Raw genomic sequence first — 19,695 nt, forward strand, 5'->3', positions numbered from 1 at the left:
GAAAATTCCACCCTGAACGTTTCGTATACTCGTTCAATTTTTATAATTAACACGTGATCGAGATTCCTTTTTTTGGTATAAATATATATATATTTGTTGCTCAGTTTTGTGTTAACGGTTTCCCACATTACCCACAAGGCCGTCCTGATAGCGGCGCAGCACCATCTTTAGCTAAAGTGAGTGATGATGCGGTGGCGCTTGAGTGTTCTAATCTGAACACGCCATCACGTAGGTCGCCAACTAGCCGAGCTGATAGAGCCGCACTGCATCCTGGGACGTCACCACTAGTTCTGCACTGGATTTGCTGCTGGAAAAGAAAGAAGCGCTCGCTCTCGTTCTTTCTGCTTCTCAGCTCTAACGGCGAAACCTGACCGCCACGAAAATTCGAATCCGCGTAGTAACCTACGGAATTAAATTCGTGCCAAAAGTATTGGGACGTAACTTTTTACGGAAGAAAAAAGTTCACGTCCCGCCATTCTGGCGCAAACCTCGTGCGTGGGCGGGGCTTAACAGCAGTTTACTCTAATTGGTTAGAGAGATTTGGATCGACAGCTCGAGCGTCCGGTTGAGGAGGAGGATGACGTTGACGCTGATGATAACGACGCTCCGTCCCATACATATTTCAATACAAACATCTTGTATATAGCGTATTATTTTAATTAAAAAAAAAATGGTAAAATTCAGGGTGGAGTTTTCCGTTAATTAAATCGAACCACTTTATAGATTTAAGGATTAAAAACAAACAACACAAAAAGAGACTTCAGACGTCAGGGTGTTGTACAAAAAAAAAAAAAAAAAATTCCCAAAACAATTATTCAACTTTATTAACATCAACATTTTTTTAAATTCCAGTTGTTTTTGTTGTTTTTTTCTCTCTACATCTTTCTTCTTAACGAATAGAAAACAGAGTGTGTATACAACAGATTTAAACCTCTACGGCACGAACCATTCACAAGGTAAAAAGGAAACTTTTGGCCAGCTTAGTGTGTGGTTATAATCAGGCCTCCGCTGTGCTTCATCAGAGACAACACACACACACACACACACACACACACACTCACACACACTCACATACGCTCGCACACGCCCGGACACACCCGTACGCGTGTGGTGTGTGTTAGGGTTAATACAGTAGATATTACTTTTCGCAGGATTAATACAGATTTCACCCCCCCGCAGTCTCTCCGTAGTTGGTACATCCCGATCGTGTTCGTCCGGAAGAAGTGACGACTGATCGTATATCTGTAGCTGTATATATACTTTATGAATAATATTTATACTTTCTCATATTTATACGTGTATATTTATATATTTATATTTATATATATATATATCTATATATATATCTATATTTCCGTATAAAAAGTTCACTTGTGGAGTGGTTAATACTGTACACTTGGATGAGAAATCAGACTCGGGATCAAAACGTATATATATATCGCGTGATAGATTTTTAACGCCTCGTATACAGTAGGCGCGCGCCGATAATCGAATACGCCGTGTATCGTGCTATTTAACACGTATATATCGTTAGCGAACGTTCCACAGGAAGTGCCGGCCACATGACCCGGCTCCGTCCAATCAGCATTAAGTGGCTACGGAACCGGAGGTGGATGTAAATGTGTGTGTTTGTGTCTATTTATTTATTTACTTATTGTGATTCTAACCGACAACATTGAGATCGTGATAATAACTATTATCGCGATGTAAAAAGAAACGGAACATCGGCGCGCGCCTTTACGCGCGAACGTCTCCGCCGTGGCGTGTGTGTGTAGCGTCGCCGCTGTTGTATCTGTAGATTTTTTATTTTTTTTTACGTCGATATTTTCTTTTCTACAAAGTAATGAAGTTAACCCGCTGCGATTCGTCGAATAATAATAATAATAATAATAATAATAAAAATGACAACTCATATATAAAAGAAATGAAAAATGTTATGAATGAAATCCGACAGCAGCGCTGAGGACGAACAGCGCCCTCTTGTGTTAGTACGTGTTAAAAAAATCACACACCCTGTGTGCTCAAATAACCTAAAAAAAAAGAGAAAGAACGGGAAATGAAATTACAATTAAAATTAAATAATAATAATAATAATAATAATAATAAAAATACCAGTACCGGTTTGTGGAAAAGGAAAAGGCGCGGAGGCCGTTAAGACGAGAAGACGATGTTAAGCGATTATTAAAAACATCAAAATAAAAAGTCAATCTAAATAAAAGTCAGAATAAAATTTTATAATGATTAAAAAACGAAAGAAATAAAACGCTACCAGTAGCTGTTTTGTGTGTGTGTGTGTGTGTGTGTGTGTGTGTGTGTGTGTGTAAAATTAAGAGTTCAGAGCTGCTGAATCTGAATATGCTGAATGTGAGTCAATCAGGAAAGAAAGTGTGTTGTGTGTCAGGGTTGTGTGTGTGTGTGTGTGCGTATATGTGTGTGTGAGAGAGACACTCGACACACACACACTCCTAAGTGTTTTTGTTGTTGTTGTTGTTATTGTTCCCGGTAGCTGAAGTCCCGCAGTGTTACGTTGCATAGTGGTCGAAACTCCCCAGATACTCCAGAGCTGCTCGGTAACACAGCTGGTACTGGTCCTTATAGGGAGAACACACAGACACACACACACACACACACACACACACACACACACACACACACACACACAGAGCAGGGTTAGTGTTCAGTTCATTTCACAGAATTATTCACAGAATCATGAAATAATCAACACGTCTGTTTATACGCAGATGTATTTTTTTTCGTGCGTCTGTTAAACGAAACAAATGTAAAAAATTGTCGTGGCGTTATCGTTGTCGTGGCGATGTGGGTTTGTTTTCTGTGTTTTTAAGTGTTTAAAATATCATTTCAAGCTGAGCAGGTTTTAAAGAATACAAAATCGGATGGATATCGATATCAGCTCAAGCACGGCTGAACAGAGGTGTTGAGTGACGGTGTTGAGTGACGGTGTTGAGCAGAGCGGATGGTGTTGAGTGACGGTGTTGAAAGGAGGTGTTGAGTGGAGGTGTTGAGTGATGGTGTTAAGAGGAGGTGTTGAGCAGAGCGGATGGTGTTGAGTGACGGTGTTGAGCAGAGCGGATGGTGTTGAGCAGAGCGGATGGTGTTGAGAGGAGGTGTTGAGTGACGGTGTTGAGCAGAGCGGATGGTGTTGAGTGGAGGTGTTGAGTGACGGTGTTGAGCAGAGCGGATGGTGTTGAGAGGAGGTGTTGAGTGACGGTGTTGAGTGACGGTGTTTATACCTCGGTCTGCACCATGGCAGGTCTCTGAGTGCGCAGAGTTTTAACCGTCTGGAACAAATCCACCACTCCTTCATATCTCATCCTCTCCAGAACAATGCTGAGAGTGATGAACACCCCGGTCCTGCCCACTCCCGCACTGAGGAACCACACACACACACACACACACACACACACACACACACACACACACACACACACACACAGTTACAGCACTCAGTTATCATCGGTTATCCAAAACCAATATATTTTCGTTAAGAATCCATTTTGTGAAAAAAAGCAAATCTGCGTGAATATTAATTTATGCGTTCCTTCCTCAACCAATGAGAACGCACCTCACTGAATAAAACCATACTCGAACACACTGCAATACACCGTTAAAATAAAAAAGCTCAACGATTTGATTATTTCGTGTAAAATCCGTAACTACAGTAATTAAAATCAAGCACATTTATTTTTAGCGTTCCATCCTGGGATCAGCGCTGAGTAGGGCTGAGCGATGCGCCAAAAATATCGTATCGCGATACTCGGGGACATGATCTCTACGATACACGACGCGCAGCAGGACAATATCATTCTCCTAACAAACTCCGCTAAACAGCTGTAAAATAAATAAATAATAAAAAGTTTAACTCTTTGATGAGACTTTTCTTTAGAGACAAAGAAGGTTAAGTTCTAAAAAAAAAAACAAAAAAAAAACGTCAAATCGACGGCATCCGTTTAATCGTTTAATCTGTAATTACTACGATGTAAAAAATGTACCAACGATATCTCAGGATATTGTATCGCGTGTATCATGATGTCTGTGATATATCGATATATCAGCCCAGCCCTGGTGTTATGAAATTAAAATATATATCAGTAAACCGTTATAAGATCTTCAGATCTTATTGTACGTGTGTGTGTGTGTGTGTGTGTGTGTGTGTGTGTTACCTGCAGTGCACAGTGATTGGTCCGTCCTGACCGAACTGCTCCTTGGTTTTATGCACTTGGCCAATGAAATCGATGAATCCCTCGCCTGTCTTCGGCACGCCCTGCTCCGGCCAATCGGTGAACTGGAACTGGCGGATCGTCCGTGATTGGCCGTCCTGAGGAGCGCGAGGAAACAGGGACATTTATTATTTTTGGAAAATTACATTGGGAGGCACAGAGAAGCTTTTAACCAAACACACACACACACACACACACACACATGCACACAGATACGCGAACACACACACACACACACACACACACACACAGCATCTGGAGTTTCTCTCCATCAGAGTGAAACACTGGAGAGGCTCCATATGGCTTCTGTGCAAACATGTGTCTAGGGTGTGTGTGTGTGTGTGTGTGTGTGTGTGTACGCTAAAGCTTTTGCATTACCATGACCCTATTTTGCAGCAGACAGACAAAAAAGGGAGTAAGACAGTCACAAAGAGTGAGACAGACCAGGAGTGGCAGAAGAGGGGGGGAGTGAGACACAAACAAGTGAGGCAGAAAGAGGCAGAGTGAGGCAGGATGAGGCAGGAAGAGAGAGAGAGAGTCAGAATGAGTCGGGAAGAGAGAGCGAGTCAGAATGAGGCGGGAAGAGAGAGCGAGTCAGAATGAGGCAGAGTAAGTCAGAATGAGGCGGGAAGAGAGAGCGAGTCAGAATGAGGCAGAGTAAGTCAGAATGAGGCGGGAAGAGAGAGCGAGTCAGAATGAGGCAGAGTAAGTCAGAATGAGGCGGGAAGAGAGAGCGAGTCAGAATGAGGCAGAGTAAGTCAGAATGAGGCGGGAAGAGAGAGCGAGTCAGAATGAGGCGGGAAGAGAGAGCGAGTCAGAATGAGGCAGAGCGAGTCAGAATGAGGCAGGAAGAGAGAGCGAGTCAGAATGAGGCAGAGCGAGGCAGAATGAGGCGGGAAGAGAGAGCGAGTCAGAATGAGGCAGAATGAGACAGGAAGAGATTGTGAGTCAGAATGAGGCAGGAAGAGAGAGCGAGTCAGAATGAGAGCGAGGCAAAGCCTTCACTTGCATATGACTCAACACACACACACACACACACTCTGAGAAACACAGACAAAAGTCAGCTACAATGAGACAGACTGAGACAGAGTGAGGCAGGTGGAACGGTAGAGTAGTGGAGGCGGAGGCAGAGGCGGAGCGTCTCTCGTACCCTGGCGTCGGTGACTTTAAACTCTCGCAGGATGTACTGAGGCATGTTGTACTCAGCCATGGGGTCGACCACGAAGTACTGATAACGGGCGGAGCGCTCGGCCGGCCAGTACTGATGACACTTCTCCTGCAGACAGACAGACAGACAGACAGACAGACAGAGAGATTAACTGGCGTTGGATTATAGACTACATTTATTTATATTCTGATCAAAACCCCGTGGTCACGCTACATTACAACCGTCCACACTTCTACACCCTGATAAAGCCGCTCGCTCTCAGCGGACCGACTCTCACCGGGCTTTAACGCCTCAGAGACGAGACGGATTCTTACGCCCGCTGGCTCCGACACAAACACGAGCAGAGAGGAGCGCCGTTTAACCCCCGGGTGACCGGCCTCATGTGATTTTATTACACACGCAGCGTCCCTGGAGGAACAGCGCACGCCGTAAACACCTACATCTCCAAAACCATCGTAAACAACCCCGGAGAAAAGCCCTGATCGGCTCATGAAGCAAAACATCTCCGCGTTTTAGTCCACATCCGGCCGAGACGTCCAGCTCGGGATCTCTTACATAAAACAAGCCCGTAATATCGAAAAGAAATGCTGCTACATGAGCGTCCAAAACGTTGCCAGATTTGCAAAAACTCAGCATTTCAGTGGAAAACCGAGTCGGCATAATCGAGCAATTTATCGAGCACTTTATCCACAATGTTTGGATTTTAATAATTATTTATTGGGAGAAAAAAAAAATCGTCTTAGCGAGTCAAAATATTGTAAATATTTGCGCAACTTTATGTAATATTTATTATGAGATTATTACAAATAATTACTCCATAAAGGAATAGCATAATCAAGATTCCTTTACATGGAATTTACTAAGATATATATATATATATATATTTTGCATTGTTACAGTAGCTTGCTAGTGAGCTTGAGCTAGCTAACAACACTATGACGCTAGGCTATAAACCATATTAGCGTAATAAGAGTGAAGTTATCTATTGAACCATGTACCTTTATCATAAAATTTATTTTTTCTAATCTGAAACAAGCCTCTTTTTGATGTTTAGGTCTAAAGTGTATGACGTCTCGCGACTACGAGGTTTAGTCTAGTGTTCGTCTGCCGCCACCGCCGGGCGTTTCCTTACCCGTCCCATCTCGCGGAGTTTGGTCAGCATCACCACGATGGTGGAGTTGTGCTCCCACAGCATCCTCCAGAAATCCTCCGTGGTCTCGGCCAGAGGACCCTGAGTGGCGATGTACGCTTTCTGCTGCCTGTAATACACAGACACACACACACACAGCGGTTACGTGGGTACGGTTTCCGTTTACGCTGTTACTATAGCAACGATAAGGTGTACCGTACGTTATAGAACCGGCGTGTTCATGTAAACCTGTGGCTTGCAGCTGCACTACTGTCAGAGCCGCTGTTATAGAAACCTAATCAACAACTTCACGTCTGAGCGATCAGACGTCTCATTATTTAATCAAACAAGGAAGTAAAAATAATCAATCAATCAATCAATCAGGCATCCTGAATGCAGCGTGAGTGACACCACTAGGTGGCAGCAGCGCATCACGGACACTGTGGATTTGAAACATCTCTTCCGTTTTGCCTCACATCTTTCAGTGTCTCACTCGCGCGCGCACACACACAGACACATACACACACACACACACACACAGACACACACACACACAGGGGTTAGCAGCTAATGAAGGTGCTGCAGGCGAGGCAATAACGTGGAAGCTGGAGATTAAAGTCTGCTCAGGGTCTTGTTCTGACAAATGAAGAAACGGAGAGCAGAAAGGAGGAGACACACACATACACGGATAGAGAGAGACAGAGACAGAGCGAGAGAGGGAGAGAGAGACGGAGAGAGACAGAGAGAGATAGAGAGACAGAGGGGGAGAGAGAGAGACAGAGGGGGAGAGAGACAGAGACAGAGGGGGAGAGAGAGATAGAGAGAAAGAGATAGAGAGACAGAGGGCGAGAGAGAGATAGAGAGACAGAGGGAGAGAGAGAGAGAGACCGAGAGAGAGAGATAGAGAGACAGAGGGAGAGAGAGAGAGACCGAGAGAGAGAGATAGAGAGACAGAGGGGGAGAGAGACAGAGGGGGAGAGAGAGACATAGAGACAGATAGATAGAGAGAGGGATAGATAGATAGAGAGAGAGATAGAGAGAATGAGAGAGAGAGAGAGAGAGAGAGAGGCCCTCCTCTGAGCTGGACTCTGAAAGCTCCACACAGTAGCAGTGATGATGGTGTAATTAAAAGATGTATTGGAAGAGGCTCGGGTTTCTCTAACGAAACACGTTTCCACCCCGGAGACACCAGCAGGATTTATCCGCTTATGAATTGGGATGAAACCTGTTACCACTCGCCTGTACACTCCCCCTGTACACTCCCCCTGTACACTCCCCCTGTCTCACACTCCCCCTGTACACTCCCCCTGTACACTCCCCCTGTACACTCCCCCTGTCTCACACTCCCCCTGTACACTCCCCCTGTCTCACACTCCCCCTGTCTCACACTCCCCCTGTACACTCCCCCTGTACACTCCCCCTGTACACTCCCCCCGTACACTCACACTCCCCCTGTACACTCACACTCCCCCTGTACACTCCCCCTGTACACTCCCCCTGTCTCACACTCCCCCTGTCTCACACTCCCCCTGTACACTCCCCCTGTACACTCCCCCCGTACACTCACACTCCCCCTGTACACTCCCCCTGTACACTCCCCCTGTACACTCCCCCTGTACACTCACACTCCCCCTGTACACTCCCCCTGTACAATCACACTCCCCCTGTACACCCCCCCTGTCTCACACTCCCCGTCTCACACTCCCCCTGTACACTCACACTCCCCCTGTACACTCCCCCTGTACACTCCCCCTGTCTCACACTCCCCCTGTCTCACACTCCCCCTGTACACTCCCCCTGTACACTCCCCCCGTACACTCACACTCCCCCTGTACACTCCCCCTGTACACTCCCCTGTACACTCCCCCTGTACACTCACACTCCCCCTGTACACTCCCCCTGTACACTCCCCCTGTACACTCACACTCCCCCTGTACACTCCCCCTGTCTCACACTCCCCCTGTACACCCCCCCTGTCTCACACTCCCCCTGTACACTCACACTCCCCCTGTACACTCCCCCTGTACACTCCCCCTGTCTCACACTCCCCCTGTACACTCCCCTGTACACTCCCCCTGTCTCACACTCCCCCTGTACACTCACACTCCCCCTGTACACTCACACTCCCCCTGTCTCACACTCCCCCTGTCTCACACTCCCCCTGTACACTCACACTCCCCCTGTACACTCCCCCTATACACTCCCCCTGTACACTCCCCCTATACACTCCCCCTGTACACTCCCCCTGTACACTCCCCCTGTCTCACACTCCCCCTGTCTCACACTCCCCCTGTACACCACCCCGTACGCGCTCTTGTACTGATTGTGCTCCAGCGCCGATTATGGAGACGGAGTAATCAGTGGGAATGTGTTTCTACCCGAGAGCATCGACACAACACGAGCTACGCTGCACTACACATCTGGCTCTAACACGGACACTCGGTGCTGAGAACCGTCCCGTCGCGTGCGGGGAATCGGACACCGCGTCCCGGAGCGATGAATCCCGGCGGCGCTCCGAGTGACACCACGTGTAAAACAGGAGCACGTGTGGAAAAACACTTCATTAAGAAACGCGCCGCTGCGTCGGGATCCATCGCCACTGCACATATTTACAGACCATAACGAGAGACAAGTCTCTGCAGAGCCGCTCTCATTACACACGCACACACGCACACACACACACACACACACACACACACACACGGTACGACAGCTTTAAACAGTTCATACGCAGCTTTAACCCCTTTTCACTTTTATCACTGATGAAAAGAACGACCCTGACTTCTCCACCTCCGCCATCTTTACTACAACATTCTACCTGTCTGTCTACCTGTCTGTCTCTCTGTTCCGCTTTATCGAACAGGTCTGTGTGAATATCTGGGAGATTTCTGAGATATTCTTTTTGCCCATCTGTCTGTCTATCAGTCTCTGTCTATCTTTCTGTCTATCCACATCTGTCTGTCAGTCTGTTTAAGTCTTTGTGTCAGGCTTTGTATGTTTGTCTGTCTGTTTAACTATCTGTCTGTGTGTATCTGTCTCTCTGTCTGTCTCTCGGCTTATATGTCTACCAGTCTGTCTGACTGTATATCTGTCTGTCTCTGTGTCTGTCTATATATTTGTCTGTTTGTCTTTTTAAATATCTCTCTGTCTGTTTATCTGTCTGTCTGTTTACCTGTCTGTCTGTCTGTTTATCTTTCTGTCTCTCAGTCAGTCTGATGAGTAGCTGAAGAGACGAGTGGACATGGTGTTTTGGAGTGTGTGCGTGTGTGTGTGTGTGTGTGTGTATGTGTTACCTGTAACCATCGATGCAGCTGGCGTTGATGTAGTCGGACCCCTCCACGCCTCTGATTGGCTGCAGACACACACGCGTCGACTCGAACGGCATGATGTTCACCAGTCGGTTCTTGAACTTGTTGCACGGCAGGTTGGCGCTGATGAAGCGTGATGTGTGAGCTCTGGAGTTGGCCAGCCTCTGCACACACACACACACACACAGATTTTTAATACCATTAATTAAAAAAAAAAAAATAATAATAATAATAATAATAATCCTGTACAGCGAAGGACGACAGAATCATGACGGCACAGCTCCCCCTAGTGGTAAGTTCCGCATAAACATCCTTATCACACAGCTATACAGCTAAAAAAAACAAAAAACAAAAAAACCTTTCCATGTTCTGTTTCCTTCCTGTTCTGTAACGACAATAATTAAGAAGGAAAACAGGAAAAACAAACTGCAGTCCTGTAGCCGTCTTAGCGTCGGAAAATAAAGCAAAGTTCAAAGGCGACACGTTTAAAAGCGTAATGTTTCGAGTCTATAATATTTCAACAACATAACACCTGGTGATAAATAAGCACAGGAATCCTGATTACAGTCCATCACCGCTTTCCTACGTTTGTCTCCTTCGAGCAAAAGTTTATGAATAAACGTTAAATTATTATTTTTAAAAAATTGTAGCTAGACCTGCAACGATAAAACGTTTTTGGATGAATAATTATCGATGAATGATTTAACAGTGTTTTATAATATAAGAGTACAGTAATAGTAGTAATAATTCATTAAACCACTATGACTTAACACTTATCACGTTCACCTCACACCTCCAGGGTTGGGGGGGTTAGATTTCTGACGCTACTCTGTGTGTGTGTGTGTGTGTGTGTGTGTGTGTGAGTTTGCGTGTTCTCCCCGTGCTGCGGGGGTTTCCTCCGGGTACTCCGGTTTCCTCCCCCAGTCCAAACACATGCATGGTAGGCTGATTGGCGTGTCCAAAGTGTCCGTAGTGTATGAACGGGTGTACGAGTGTGTGTGATTGTGCCCTGCGATGGATCGGCACCCCGTCCGTGTGTACCCCGCCCTGTACCCCGTGCTCCCTGCGATAGGCTCCAGGTTCTCCGTGACCCTGTAGGATAAGCGGTATAGAAAACGGATGGATGGACGGATGATCTGCTTAAACCTCCACTTTGAAGTGTTGATGTGGTACCTGAGACGGGGTTTGTCTGATGTTTTATTAGATACTGTCTCTCAGAGCCGAATTAAACACACACTTCGATAGCGGTTTGATGGACAGTTTAAAGTTTTCCGAACAATCGAAAGCAGAAAGCGTAAAAAAAGAAGAAGAAGAAGAAAAAAAAGGACAAAGTGCTCAGTTTCTGTTAGACAGGTTGGAATAGTGGAGTGTGGGAAAGTGTAATGGAGTGTAAACGAGAGATTAAACTCTATGTGTGTGTGTGTGTGTGTGTGTGTTGGCCGGGCGGTGAGCGGAGGCGTGACTGGCAGCACCAGAGCACAGATGGGCAGCGTGGAGTGAAACCCGGATCCACAAATGTTCCTTCTGCACCAAATGCTACTTTTATTTTTTTTTTACGTTTTTTTTTTGAAACACGGCTGATTTCATTTAACGTAATTTTTTTTTTTTTTTTTTTTTTTTACTGCTGCATGACCCGAACACTAATATTTACAAGTTTACCGTCACGTCCAGACGTCCGGGCCGACTATCCAAAAAACGTGTTATTTCACATATATCACGCATCCAAAAAAACATTTTGTGTGTGCGAGAAATTCTCGAATGAAATGGAAATAATTTTTTTTTAACTCTCTAGTTCTAGTCTCTCCAGGTAGGTAGGTAGCTTAGTTACGACTAACAACATAACCAACAAAATTATTTTTTAAAAAAAATCCTAACAATAGGTTACCCTCACACTCAATCACGGTCAACAACAGCAACAACAAATATTATATATATATATATATATATATATATATATATATATATATATATATATATATATGCGAAAGTTTCTACAAAGTTTGATCAACAGATCCATGAAATAAATAAATGAACAATGGAAATAAATTAAAGACACACATTATAACTAAGAAAAGGAGGAAGACTGAAACTATATTAACATACAATCAACATTAAAAATCTGAAATACTAACGAGTCATTTTGTCCTAGGGGTGCACAAACTTTTGCGCTCGACTATATGTAGCTAGCGGTGTTGAATTTCTAAATCATGTGCTAAAAAGGTACAAAATGCAGATATTTAAGTGTTTATTTTAAAAAAGATATTTTATACTAGTGTGTGTGTGTGTGTGTGTGTGTGTGTGTGTGTGTGTTTCAGACCTTAAACTCGAGCTCCATGGAGCTGACGGTGTCTCCGGGCGGGGGCTGGCTCAGTTTTTGGATGTGTGTGTAGAGGTTTCGTGCCGGGACCTCGGTGACGCCGCAGGTCGCCGCCTCCAGCAGCGCCTCGTGGATGAAGATGTATTGATCCTCCGTCTGCACCATGTAGTTCCTCTGAGAGCGCATGCACGTCACGTGGCCGTAAATGTCCACCGTCTTCTCGTGCTTCATGCGCTCCAGCATGGCGTCGATCACGATGAGGCAGCCAGTGCGACCCACGCCGGCACTGACGGGTAAAAAAACAAACAAAAAAACCCCCCAGATTCAACGTGTCTTCATTGTTTCTCGTTCATATCCAGAATCAACTTTTACTAACTGAATCACTGTTTACTGAATCGCTTAACAATAACTGAATCACCTACTACTAACCGAACCACTGATTACTGAATCACTCAACACTAACTGAATCACCTACCACTAACTGAATCACTCATTACTAACTGAACCACTGATTACTGAATCATTCAACACTAACTGAATCACCTACCACTAACTGAATCACTCATTACTAACTGAATCACTGATTACTGAATCACTCAACACTAACTGAATCACTCATTACTAACTGAACCACTGGTTACTGAATCACTCAACACTAACTGAATCACCTACCACTAACTGAATCACTCATTACTAACTGAATCACTGATTACTGTATCGCTTAACACTAACTGAGTCACTTATCACTAACTGAATCACTCATTACTAACTGAATTGCATACCACTAACTGAATCACTGAATCGCTCATTACAAACTAAATCTCTCTTATAACTCACCGAATCCGTTTTCAGAGATTACTAAATCACTTATCGCTAACCGAAACACTGATTAACTGAATCAATAACTGAATCACTCATTAATAACTGAATCACTGACTACCATATCGCTTAACACTAACTGAATCACCTAATACTAATTGTCATCTAATGACAATTAAATCATCTGATTACTAACTGACTCGCTAATTACTAACTGACTCACGTATCGCTATCCGAGTTGCTGATAACTAACTGAATCACTGATTAACTGAATCACTGATTAACTGAATCACTGATTAACTGAATCAGTGATTAATTCACTGCTGCTATTTGTGTTAATACAATCTTTTCATACGTATCCAAATCCGCCATTGTGCACGTCTCCGTGTCATCAAATCTAGTTAAAATAAAACAGCAAACGTACTTCAGACACAGAGCTTATCTTTAGGGTAAAAGATTCATCTGAACTTTTTTTTTATCAGAACTGTTCCTTTAAGACCGTATCAGCTGAATTCCGAATAGCGCGAGCTCACGGTCCGACGTACGCGGCGCCCGTGAGATGTCTGTGTAACGTAAAGCGTTAGCTCACCTGCAGTGCACCACCATGGGCCCGGCGTCAGGAGGGTTACATGCTTTAACCCTTCGCAGGAAGGCCAGGATGGGCGTAGGGTACTCGGGCACGCCGTGATCCGGCCACGCCATGAACTGGAACTGTCTCACCTCTCTCTTCTCACTGGAGCCGTTCTGATACGGAATAAACGTTAAAAAAAACAAACAAACAAAAAAACAGAAACAATGAAAACGCTCAGGATTTCATCGAGCGGGAAAACGTCCAAGTATTTAAATCCGAAAATCCTCCACTCTGTGAATAACGAGGAGGAACAGATGGATTTTAAATTTCATTCATCCTGCCATGTTCTCGCAGATGGAAACGTATGTGGTGGTGTTTTTTTTTTGTTTTTTTTTACCTTATAAAGTGCAAACGTGCGCACGCTGTACGTCGCCAGCTCCACCGTATCCAACATGGTCACCTGGATCATTCCGTACGTTTCTGTTCCACGTACCGGCCAGTACTGGTCACACTTCACCTGTGACATCACACAAGAAACGCAATCTGAGCAAATGACGCGCACAACTCTCGATCGGGAAAATAATCAACAACGTACAGCAGAATTTCATTACCGCACGTGTTTTATTCCTTTTATACACGACAGCGATTTTCCAACGATTCCCGTGTTTTTTTTTTTAATTTTTAAAAAAACGTTTCATTAAAGAACATCACCTCGTACTTTTTATCCATTTACGGTTACGTTTAAAGCTGACAGGGCCAAACATTTTTTTTTTTGCTGCAGAAACCGTAAAGCTCAGACTCCTCTGGAGAGCTGGAAAACCTACCTTTACCGCCTTACCTCTGACTGACACCGGAGACTCCTTCCGTATACGTAACGGAATGCTACGTAAATGCGTCGGAAATCTTCAAAGATAACGCACTTTTAAATAAATAAATAAATAAATCCGTTCACGGAGCGTTGAAACTCCCGAGCAGGGACGCTACCACGATTTCGAAAACGAACCAACACCCTGTGTCCAATCAGAATCGAGCGCTGAACAGCGTTACGAATGTCGGGACGGTGGGATTCTTATTACGACGTCACACCGTGTGCTTCCTCGAAATCACAGTTTGGAAGGTGACGCGTTACGTTAAAATCTTTAATCCCGAGGTAAAGCGTGAACGATCATCAGCGGCGGGAACGATCCAAAACATCACGCCCTGAATCCACACCCGTCGCTCTGTCGTATCCCTCTCTCCCGTGTCGCTTTTGTCCCCGATCTGACCTCCCGTCCATCATCCCGCCCGGCGCGCGGCGTTTTTCTCGGGTCGCGGCAGCTCCAACACCCAGCGGCTGTCAGATGTGACATTTCACACTCCGGATATCTGCACGACGCTCACACTTACGCACTGACGTTTCTCCCGACACGCTTTCTGTTTTAGCGAAGAGCGTCACGAGCCATTACACCGCAGCATCCGACAGGCCACTTAGCCTCGACTGCTCAACCTTCCTCTTTTCCTTCCAGAGAGAGATTTATATTTATATTTATAATATTCTGAATCCATCACCAAGAACGTTTTTTAACTTCACCTGCTATGAACCTCACCATCCTGATCGCACGCCGTTAGTCTTAACCGCGTCGTATATATATATATATTTCGAGGAAGTCCTCTTAACGACGTTCTCGATAAGACACTCCTGAAACAGATGTTAAACATTTACAGGAAACGTGACCGTATCCGCCGTACGTACGTTTACGCCAGGGGCTGGGCGATACGACGAGAAACATCACATCACGACACTCGAGGACATTTCTACGCTGCGTATCACGAGAGATAAATTAACGAACAAACCGTCCGTCAAATACGAGTCAAACAGGCAAATCTACGGTGAGAACGGGTTTGACGATACGTTTCTTTAATGCCTACAAAGACGTTTTATAAAGTAAATAAAAGTCGTGAGCAGTTCTGTCAAGTCGACGACGTCCATTCAGTACCGTTTCATTTATAATTATTATTATAATTATTATTATTATTATTATTTTTACATAAAAACGTAAAAAAAAATGCATCATCATACCAGCGATATCTCAGAAAAGTGTATCACGATACGGATATTATATCGATATATCGTCCCAGCCCTAGATCACGGACGTTTTTCCCGAGATAAATAGCGTTTTTACTCCGTTTCTATCGCCCTGCGGACGGGCTGTTTCTATAGAAACCACAAGGAGTTAGGTTGTTATTACAAATACGTATTACTGTATTGACTTATGACGTATTTATACGTATATTACCAACAATTAGATCAGCGATTAAATCAACTCCATTTGTCCGTAATTAAACTGACTTTGGATTAATTTGCGTTAGTTAATCCAGACTAATCGTGTTTTTTGTTTTGAGGTCTTAGTGTTAGCGAAGAACTGACCCGTGATTTCTCCTCCAGTCTGGTCATCATGATGATGGTGTTGGTCCTCTGCTCCCACACCATCCTCCAGAAATCGCTGAGCGTCTCGGGCAGAGGGCCCTGCGTGGCGATGTAGGCGTTCTGCTTACGGTAGCCGTCGATGTAGTTGGCGTTGATGTAGTCGCTACCTGGAACAGCTACAGAAAAGTCCGGCGGGGGGGTGGGGGTGAGTGTGGGGGGGGGGGGGGGGGGGGGGGGGGGGTCATCAAGCACATTAAAATGAGTTTTAAATACTGTCATTAACTCGTATTCTACATGAATAGAATTTGGCACTCCACCCAAATGTTTATTAAGCGTGTGTGTGTATATATATATATGTGTATATATATATATATATATATATATATATATATATATATATATATATATATATATATATATATATATATATATATATATATATATATAGATATCCGAGTGATCGCCTCTCACCGTCCACGGAGGTCAGCACGACTCGGGAGTGATCGTAGGCGATGACGTTAGCGTAGCGGTTTTTCGGTTTGTTCACCTCCATGTTCGAGTTCTCCCAGGTGAACTGCTGACCGGGATCGATGGACTACAGTGGGAGGGGGGAGAGAAGAAGAGAGAGACAGATTGTGAGCGACAAACTGAACAGAACTCTCGCTTGTGAATTCAGCTCACAGAACTTTCGCTGGCGTGCTCGGCGTCTGGACGGTGATCCGTGTCCCACAATGCAGCAGGACTTTAATCAGGAGAGGTTTTGTTTCTATAGCGACCCAGCGTCTCGAACGAGCGACCCGAAAGAACGAGGGATGGAGCGGCGGAGGATTTATGAGCTCCTGGAGCGCCGGCAGGAGCACGAGGACGAGTTTAAATATGACATCATTCACCTTTTCTTTTTTTTTAACACGCTGTAACACGCTAACACACGCTAACACACGCTAACACGCTGGAACACGCTGGAACACGCTGGAACACGCTAACACGTACATGTTTATGTACATGTCCGTATATCTTTTATCTAACCATTTCTCTATCTATTCATCCATCTGTTCCTAAATCCTCCACCTATACTAATGTTCCTCTAATCATCCACGTCCTCCATGCAACCATCCACATGCATTCCATTACTCTACCTGCCCGTCTAATCATCCATCCATCTGTCCATTCATCAATCCATCCGTGTCCTCTCTCTCTCTCTCTCTCTCGTGTGTGTGTGTGTGTGTGTGTGTGTGTTTGTGCTACAGCCGTGTCTCAGGTGTGCGAGTCGTAATGTTCCTTCTGAAGGTGAAGCAGCTGCAGTGTGACTGTGACGGAGTCGTCCAGACCCCGAGGCCTGATGGAGTGACGGAGTGACCGACCTGCACTTTATTCAGAGCTACTGACAGGAGAGGACAGGAAGAACAATGGCCGAGAGAGAGAGAGAGAGAGAGAGAGAGAGAGAGAGAGAGAGAGAGAGAGAGAAAATAATGAGGGTGAAAGAGGGAGAAAGAGAGGGAGAAACTGAGACTTTGAGACAGTGAGATCGAGAGCAGATGAAAGAAGGATAGAAAAGGAAGGAGAGACTGAATGAAAGAGAGAGAGAGAGAGAGAGAGAGAGAGAGAGCAAAGGGAAGAGGGAGAGGGAAAAAGAGGAGAGAAAGACTGAAAGAAAGAGGGAGAGAGACAGAGAGATAGAGAGAAGGGACAGAAAGAGAGAGAGAAATAAAGAGACAGTGAAAAACAGAGTGACAGCTCTGGAGAAAGAGAGAGAGAGACGCTGAGACGGTAAGAACAAGAGCAGATGAAAGAGGGACGGAGAAGGAAGGAGAGAGGGAACAAAGAGAGAGAGACAGAGGGAGAGAGAGATAGAGAGAAAGAGACAGAGAGAGAGACAGAGAGATAGAGAGAGATAGAGACAGAGAGAGAGAGATAGAGAGAGAGAGACAGAGAGAGAGAGATAGAGAGACAGAGAGAGAGAGATAGAGAGACAGAGAGAGAGAGAGATAGAGAGAGAGAGAGAGATAGAGAGACAGAGAGAGAGAGATAGAGAGAGAGAGAGAGAGAGATAGAGAGAGAGAGACAGAGAGAGAGAGATAGAGAGAGAGAGAGAGAGACAGAGAGAGAGAGATAGAGAGAGATAGAGAGAGAGAAAAGGGAAGTGGGAAAGGGAAAAAAAGAAGAGAAAGACTGAAAAAGAAAAAAGAGGGAGCGAGACAGAGAAATGGAGAGAGAGGGGGGACAGAAAGAGAGAGAGAAATAAAGGGACAGTGAAAAACAGAGTGAGGGATATGGAGAGAGTGCAAAGGGAAGAGGGAGAGAGAAAAAAGGAGAGAAAGAGGATGAATGAAAGAGAGAGGGAAATATTTGTGTATAATTTGCCATCACACCCACACACACACCTCCACACACAAACACACCTCCACACACAAACACACCTCCACACACCCCCACACACATCTCCACACACACCCATCCCCCCACCCACCCACACCCCCCCCACACACACACCCACACCCCCCCACACCCCCCCACCCACACACACACACGCACGCACACCCCCCCCACACACACACACACCCACACCTCCACACACCCCCCCACCCCCCCACCCACACACACACACACACGCACGCACGCACGCACGCACACACAGCTGTGGTGTCTTTCTCCAGGTGGGTCAGTACTTGACACAGACGGAGGTTTAAATAAAACCCCTGCACTGGTGTGAGAGAGGAAGCAGTGACGTTACACTCCACTCTCCGCTGCAGTGCCACGACACGAGGGCGAGTGACTCAGAGTCGCTTCACACGCAGGAGAGAAGTGACAAGACCGTGGGAGGCTAATGAGCCCTTTAGGATCTCGTTCCTTTAATCAATGCCCAGAATGACAGCTGCGCATCAATAGAACAAAGAGACGCGGACGTCCGCTGCGTCGCCGGAACCCTAATTACAGTCCAGACGAGTCTGTGGAAATTCCTACGAAAGGTTAATTGCAGTGAAAACAGCACGGCTCCGCGGGTTCGTATTTCTCCTCTCAAATGACACCGAGTCGCATCGGGGGCATCGACCCGCGGAGATACGCGCCGGGCCACACCGCGCCACGCCACGCCGCGCCGCGGCGTCGATAACGCCACCGAGCGTGTCGTTACTCAGCATCGATCCGGCCCGGTTCAGGCGAGACACGGCCTGTCGGTCACTTCGGGGACAAAAACAACTTTAATCGGAGAAATGATGCGGTTATTTTCCCATCGCACCTGTTCTGATCTTCAAACAAACGTGTCGCTTTAACGATCCACGACCTGCACGTGCGTCTGAACACACGTCAGAGCAAACGAACGTGACGAGGGTTGGACGCGATAACTGCCTGCGATTTCGCTGTCAACATCCTGGATGTTAGCGGGAGGAGGTTTAGCCTGCGGTTATACATCACACACACACACACACACACACACACACACACACACGGTGTAAGCTGCCAGCACTCGTGTGACTCAGAGACTCTCAGGTGTTCACACTACACACAAGTAAAGCATGCAGGTGCACACACACACACACACACACACACACACACACACACACACGACCGATTTCTACATGAAGTCATTTGTTCCTAAAAATTAAACCAACATTCATGTGGGGGGAAAAAAAAGCCAGACAGATGCCCCGCCCACCTCTTTCACCTCCTCCTCTGCATGCGCTGCACGAGACGCCCGCCACTGAGGTCACATGACCTCTAAACGAGATGCCCGCCTCTGCC

The 19,695-nt window shown here is 45.7% G+C and overlaps 1 protein-coding gene across 7 annotated transcripts in view; it reads right to left on the reverse strand.

The window, feature by feature from the left end:
• Nucleotides 1-767: 767 nt before the first annotated feature.
• Nucleotides 768-19,695, reverse strand: part of ptprfb (protein tyrosine phosphatase receptor type Fb) — a 157,839-nt gene continuing 138,911 nt past the window's right edge. For 6 of the 7 annotated variants that reach the window (XM_053673677.1, XM_053673679.1, XM_053673676.1 and 3 more), the window contains 11 exons: nt 16,429-16,552; nt 15,958-16,133; nt 13,948-14,067; nt 13,569-13,723; nt 12,161-12,446; nt 9,829-10,007; nt 6,539-6,665; nt 5,389-5,514; nt 4,182-4,336; nt 3,252-3,387; nt 768-2,591 (listed from right to left, as the gene is read on the reverse strand). In XM_053673677.1, the coding sequence (XP_053529652.1) occupies nt 2,523-2,591; nt 3,252-3,387; nt 4,182-4,336; nt 5,389-5,514; nt 6,539-6,665; nt 9,829-10,007; nt 12,161-12,446; nt 13,569-13,723; nt 13,948-14,067; nt 15,958-16,133; nt 16,429-16,552 (1,653 nt within the window). In that variant the 3' untranslated portion in view covers nt 768-2,522. The remainder of the gene's footprint in view (nt 2,592-3,251; nt 3,388-4,181; nt 4,337-5,388; nt 5,515-6,538; nt 6,666-9,828; nt 10,008-12,160; nt 12,447-13,568; nt 13,724-13,947; nt 14,068-15,957; nt 16,134-16,428; nt 16,553-19,695) is intronic. The other variant, XM_053673678.1, reaches the window with a different exon arrangement.

The sequence above is a fragment of the Ictalurus punctatus genome, chromosome 20 (assembly GCF_001660625.3).
Source record: "Ictalurus punctatus breed USDA103 chromosome 20, Coco_2.0, whole genome shotgun sequence".
NCBI classification, from domain to species: domain Eukaryota; kingdom Metazoa; phylum Chordata; class Actinopteri; order Siluriformes; family Ictaluridae; genus Ictalurus; species Ictalurus punctatus.